Genomic DNA, 7,064 nt, shown 5'->3' with positions numbered 1-7,064 from the left:
ATATAGCAAACCTCTGAGGACAATGTCTGGGACAAATTTTTAAATATCTCAAATATCAGACAACATCTTTAGAGAATAAACGATGCAAATGTGTATCCTTTTCTTTATCTCATTCTTTCTTCTCCAGAACGTGGCCATCAAACTCATCCTGCTAATTTATACAGCTCAAACCTGCACAACACGGCAGCATGTCCAAATGACGACACGCGTGTTTTCACACCTGAGCAGCACAAGAGTGCCAGTCACACCAGCCCTTCCTGTAAATTAACATGTTGACACCTGAGATTGTTTTTTTTTTCCATACAGAATCTTACACACATTATTATGATGCACAAACAGAGACAATGGGAAATTAATCGTGTCTGAGATCTGACATGAGCCGTGATATTTCTCTAGTCTGATGCATGAAGAGCCCTGCGGTACGAGAAAACGAGAAGCGCACACAATCACACGGCCGACCGGACCAATGTTTTAATGCAGAGGATCGGACAGCGAGCTTCATATGACGTTTGTGTGTACAGGTACAGTGTTGTCCCGGGTCCAAAACTAACACTAACTTGTTAATTGCAAGTAAAATCTGGCTTTGGTGATCAAATTAAACACCAATTAATTGCCAGTTGACTGGTAAGTTTATTAGAAACTGTAAACTGCATATGCAATAGTCTGATCCTCACTGATGTGAGCGTTTCAAGACATCTTCAGCTTCATTTTGAATGCACGTTTTAGTTTTCTCCGAAATTTGTGGCGTGACGTGCAATCTTCCTCACATTAAACCACTAAAAAATAAGCACATGGACTATGAAGTCATGCCACTTCAACACACACTGGACATTAAGCACCTCATGATCAGCAGATCTGAGCTCTCCTTCTCTCAGAGCTGTGAAGCAGAGAGAGACAGACCATCTTTATGCTGTTAGTGTGTTATAGAGGCCAAACGTGAGGATTCGACTGACGGAGAACACAGGTTATATGCCTCAAGAGCGAATCTATAACAGATCAACTACCCAACAACATCAGAACGAGTACAATGACAGAAAAATCACCAATGAGATCTGTTCCATATCCTTTAGACAACAAAGAGATAAAAGAGAGACAAATCGTATCCTTTTTCACCCGAGGAAAGGCCTCAACAATGTCTCAAATAGTGTTAAGATTTGCCAAGACATTGCTCTTGATATAAACTCAAACATTTCTAAACAAATTCTCCCAAAAACAAGTGATCTGAGCCGCTATCCACAATCATTTTATAGCTGTACACTCTTACTTTTTGGAGATAAAATGCATGCACACCTAAAAAATCTAAGAAGCAAGAAAGAAAAGTCACAAATGAAATTAATATTCATTAATATTTCAATGAAAAAGACGTATCCTGCACTGAAGCTCTTCTTTTCATCAGTACATGCAGAACCGAACCAGTGACACTGGTGTTGCGGGCGTGACAAGGTTTTAGCAAGCTGACTCTCTCTCTCACGGTGTCCAAAGGTGTTTGCTGAAGTGCATGGGGATAAATCCAGCCGGCTGATAATCTCTCGGCTGAGGCTCTGAAGGAGAACAGAGTTTGTGGAATTCCGTCACATGATGCCTCTTTACGCACTCAGAGTCAGACTGCGAGTGTACAGGGAGCAAAATAGTGTGCTGGAATCCAGATAAGTGTGCAAAAGAGGCCGCATCCTCCTCATAGTTTCTGTTTAGAGAAACTTTACTGTCCAACTAGAGGGAAACTATTAGAGAAATGCCCATTCTGAATCAGTCCTGTTTAAGCTGCAAAAGCATATAAAACAACACAAAAATAACAAAATATAAAAATAAATGCAAAAATACTGAGATCTAAAACTAAATGTAATTATTTGTGACCCTGGAGCACAAAAGCAGTCTTAAGTCGCTGGGGTATATTTGTAGCAATAGCCAAAAATACATTGTACGGGGCCAAAATTATTGATTTTTCTTTTATGCCAAAAATCATTAGGATATTAAGTAAAGATCATGTTCCATGAAGATATTATGTAAATGTCCTACTGTAAATATATCAAAACAAAATTTTGATTAGTAATATGCATTGCTAAGAACTTCATTTGGACAACTTTAAAGATGATTTTCTCAATATTTAGATTTTTTTGCACCCTCAGATTCTCAAATAGTTGTATCTCTACCAAATATCCTAACAAAGATTATTTATTCAGCTTTCAGATGATGTACAAATCTCAATTTCAAAAATTGACCCCTTATGACTGGTTTTGTGGTCTAGGGTCACATATATAATTTGTATGTAATTTGCATATATCAATAACATAGAATTTAATTATAATTAATAATAATTTGTATGTGTTTATTTTTATATTTTGTTATTTATTATCAGTCATTTATTAAAGAAATGTCCCATGCTCAGTAACTTGAGCTCGATGCACCGCATGCGTGAAATCCAGCTGTAGAAACAAACCAAAAATGCCTTGACAAATGCACTTACAGTGGAAGTCTACAGTCTGATTTCTGCACGCTCGCTAAGCTAATGATCATGCCAATAACAATATTCCTCAAATCTAAAAAAAGTTAAATACAAATGCATTAAATTATCTAAACACCTGTTCCAAACTATTCTTGTGTCTTAAAGCAGCCGTGCCTCACACAGATGATTTTCTCTTAAGTGTGAAAGTGTGCAGCCATGAATAGAGCAAACATGCCGCTGCGTAACACTATCTGTGTGTGTGTGTGTGTGTGTCTGTCTGTGTGTGGGTGGGTGTGTGTGTGTGTGTGTGTGTGTGTGTGTGTGTGTGTGTGTGGGGGTCTATATAAGGGCCGTAACCAGGGGAGGCCCAACAAACATTCACAAACACCTCAGTTATTTTGCTCTCGACACCCACCCTCTCCTGCCTTTATTCCCTGTCTTTTTTTCTCTTCTGTCGCTCTTCCCCCTTTTCATGTGCGCCTTTCTGAAGCTGAATGCAAATGCTGCGTGTTGGCAGAGAGAGAGAGAGAGAGAGAGAGAGAGGGCTGGGTTGTGATTAAGGAGAAAGGGCCGTGTTCTTTGTTCGGCCCTCGGGGGATGTTTACCGGTGGAGACGCGGTGGATGTGATATGAAAGGCAGTCGGGTCAGCGGTGATGTGAGTGAAAGTGAAGTCACACCTAAGGCATTTCCACAGAGCTCTGGGTCTGACTCCCTCTCCCTCCGATAGGCCAAAATATCTTCAGAGACGAGATCGCAGAAGAAGCACAACGATAAAACACAACTGGGAGCAGTGCAAAGTGAAATTGTGAATTTGTCAGCTCAAGGAACTGAAAAGACTTAAAAATGACTTTCAAAGGTATATCCTAATGTAGTCGCATTAAATAATTACTCCGACATGAATAAAACCAGTGCATTTAGAATCCATGGAATTTCCACATTTTCTTGTAGAAAAATAGAGTTCTGTTGAAAGGATGTATGATGTGTTAGATGGAGCGTTGAGATGGTATTGGTGGAATACAGCATTATCAAATTAGATAAAATATTCAATAAACAAACACAAGGGGCGGAGCACGTGTATGTTTGTGATTGACAGGCACTTCAGCTGTGCCGAAATCTGCAGGCGCATTTTAGGGATGCATTTTTAAGAGGAAAAAAAAGACGAGCTAAGAAAACTGGCAAAAAAAATGTTTTACACGTTTCTTATTCAAATTATTTAAGGATATTATTTCTATGTGAAAGTTTGTTAATTCTGAATTGATGAAATAGTGTGAACTCTTTTAAAAACAACATTTGTTGTGTTGTACAGTAGGAGATACTTCCATGCATCCACACACTGAAGACGTTTGGATCGACGCGATCAGTTCAGTGCTAAGATAATCCTGCAAAAAAAAATAAAAAAATCCAGAAATGATAGAGACAGACTAATGCACCGGAACTAACTAAAAATTATTCAAAGCAAAAACTGGTGGTTTTAACCCTGACAGCTCTTTAATTACTGACCCACAACACAGAGTCCCTCTCACACAACATATAAAGAGCATAGATAATATAATCAAGTACAAATCACACACACGAGAGTCCAAAAACGAGCTCGGAAATGCCGTGTGAAGTAGCAGGAGATCAGAGAACGCGAGAGATGAAGAGCACCGTCGTCCTCCTCTTCCTCTAAAACTCTCTCTCAGCTCGTCGCGGTGGAATCTAAACTCTGAGAGACTCAGGAGTTTCTCTCTGCACGGGGGAACCAAAGGTGCTCGCTCACGCTCGGTTCACCTTACGCACATGTATTAGAGCTGACAATCAGCTGTGAGCGGCCCCGCTCCTCCCAAACACAGGAGGCAGAGGAGGGGCCATGCGGCGAGGGAGCCTCGCAGCATAATGGGGGCGCAGAAACAGTTTAGACGGGGCGGAATCTGCCATTGTTGGGGATGAAAGAGCCCGAGCTAAAGAATCGCCCCCACCCAATTCAGCAACGACGGCTCAGCTGCCGTAATCAAACACAGAGGCTTCTCCTCGCGCCACGCAGGAGCTTTTCCAAACCTGAAATGATGTAATCAATCTGGCTGAATGCACCACGAGGAGCACGTCTTTGTGCTGCAGTAAACCTGTGAAAATATGCATCTTAGGACACCCCACGGCCGTCAACTGTTTGGGAGGAAGTGGGCTCTTCCTGTAATTTCAGAGCACTGAATTTGTGAAAGACTTCCCGTGCATGCATGCATGACAAACAGAAAAGACTTTCCGCATGACCTCTGACATCAGATTTGCTCGCATGAAATCTGCTCCTCACACACTACAAATATTTTTAGTACACTAAATAAACAGTCTGACTGACTGCACTGAGCATCTGGACTGAAGTTTAACACAGGAGAAGGAGCTGGAGACGGCAGCGTTCTCTTCTACGATTCCAGCGGCCAAACTCTTCACACATCAGATTCCCTCTACGCTTTGGGTTTTAGCTCATCAAGAGATCTGAAGCAAGATGTTTGCAATTAATCTGACTGAACTAAAAGTTTCCCACAGAAAATACAGCACGTTCAAACACACAGCATCATGCAAAACTGAACACGAATCTGAATGATAAAACACTACACATGCAGAATTTGCTCTGCTTGATTATTTTTAATAAGATGCAAAAATATCTATAGGGTGCATGCAAATATATATATGCTTATATTAATTTCTGAAGCATTTATCTGTGCTAAACATCTTACAGTGCACACCTGAGTTGACCTGGACACGCTGAATCCAGCAGGTGTGTGAGAACATACACGTTTCACCCTTCATATTTCTCTGAGCTCATATCTGCAGTCTTCCAGCATCACTGAATATTTCATCTGTGTCCTCATTTTAAAACGACTGTCACTTCATATCAAGATGCATTTATTTATTTTTTTCAATGGTGCATTTTTATTTCTACCTAAACAATTAATTTAGTATTATCATGCATCCTTACGCGTTCACGAGCTCCACAAATAATAAACACAAAACTGGACATTACAAATTAATATTTCAGTACCGTTATTTTTATGCTAATCACTCACACATTGTATTAAAACACAAAAGAATATGCATGGACTCTAAGATGGTATTTCATTACATTTTATGAAATGCATATGCAAAAGTCTGTATTAAAAAACTGGGAGGACAGAATTGCGCTTTTTAAACTTTAGTAGGCTACTTGAAGACACTCGTGAGGGTGAAAAGACTCTCGTACTCGTATTGATTTTTAGCGGATCGATATGAAACATTTCATAAAGGAAAGAGGGAGATGGAACTGAACTGCTGAAGAAATAAAAACTCAAACGTGCAGCGCGCGGCATCCGAACCAACAATCCCAACACTCACTCGCAATTTCAAATGCAACCTAATCTATCGGCTGGTGTGTTTAGTTTATATTAAACACTATAGTGTTTATGCATGTGCAAAACGCCCAAACAGCTACCCTCAAAATACAATAAACTCATCTGTGCTTCACAATCAGCATGCGTGCTGCATTAATGCAAAACTGCGTTTACCAGACACTTGTGTGACATTGACTGCGACTAACGGAGCTCCACACAAAAACACAACAAGCACGAGCACCTCTAATTCATGCATCTGAGAATGAATGAAAATAACGCACTGAGACTGTCCAATCGGTGTCTCTGGACGGTCAGCAGCTTCTTAAACAAACGAAATGCAAGTGTAAAGAATCCACAGGCGTCTAATGTGTTCAGAGCGCGTTTGACGCTCCTGAGAATTACGCACAAACTTTAATTTCCAAACTTGCGCGAAAATACAGAGAGAAAAGGCTCCGTTACATGGCCTTTATTTACATCGCGCCTGTTTAGTCCGATTTCTACTTGTGCTCGACTAAACGTACTCCTATCTGGACTCTGGTCTGTCCGGTCTCTTCTCTCTGCGTCCCGCGTAACGCGTCCGTTTACGCACCGCGCCAGGACACTTTCCCAAGCCGCTCTTACCGTTTTTCCTCCGCGGGTTGGCTTGTTTTCGCCTCTTACACCGGGGGCCATCCGCCATGATCAGCTCCCGCATTGATAAACGTGGATCAGATGGCAGTTTGCATGGACTCAGACCCGAGCAAACACAGCAGCAGGGTGGACCGTTCCCTCTGGCAGCCCTTCAGCCCGAGCACACGAACAGAAAGACAGAAACACACAGGCACATGAGTGAACGAGACTGCTGAGAGCCTCTCAGATCATTCGCTGTCCATGCATCTGATCACCGGAGACTAGAAGACGCATGCATTATGACTTATGGACGTCTCGGCTGCGGGAGTGTGTGTTGTGTGTGTTATAGCGTCTAGGTCCAGAATAAAGCCTGAGAAACAGAGGCGCGTTATTCCTGACTGATCCTCTCACACACTCCAGGACTCAAACCTGCGCTCGGACTGACGCGCTCACACGCCTCGAATGACACTGTTTTCCTCCTTTCTTTTCGAGAGAGAGAGAGAGAAACACACGCCACCTATCAGCACAGGGAGGGATAATAGAGCCAAACGTGTGTGTTTTTTATGAGCGCGCACACACACACACACACACACACGGAGCATCAGGCACCTTTATAGCGAAGACGCGAATAACGTTTGAAGAAAGTTCGGGGCACGTTTACGCTCTCTCT

At 41.8% G+C, this 7,064-nt stretch overlaps 1 protein-coding gene across 1 annotated transcript in view; it reads right to left on the bottom strand.

Moving 5' to 3' along the window:
- The window catches only part of LOC107684631 (zinc finger E-box-binding homeobox 2-like), a 77,472-nt gene extending 70,897 nt beyond the window's left edge, over positions 1–6,575 (bottom strand). The window contains exon 1 of the mRNA XM_016480929.1: positions 6,407–6,575. Coding sequence (XP_016336415.1) covers positions 6,407–6,479 — 73 coding nt within the window. The 5' untranslated portion in view covers positions 6,480–6,575. The remainder of the gene's footprint in view (positions 1–6,406) is intronic.
- Positions 6,576–7,064: the final 489 nt, after the last annotated feature.

Source organism: Sinocyclocheilus anshuiensis, unplaced genomic scaffold, assembly GCF_001515605.1.
Source record: "Sinocyclocheilus anshuiensis isolate Anshui unplaced genomic scaffold, SAMN03320099.WGS_v1.1 scaffold2319, whole genome shotgun sequence".
Lineage (NCBI taxonomy): Eukaryota > Metazoa > Chordata > Actinopteri > Cypriniformes > Cyprinidae > Sinocyclocheilus > Sinocyclocheilus anshuiensis.
Note: the sequence above shows the minus strand (reverse complement) of the source record. Positions and strands in the feature narration are given on the sequence as shown.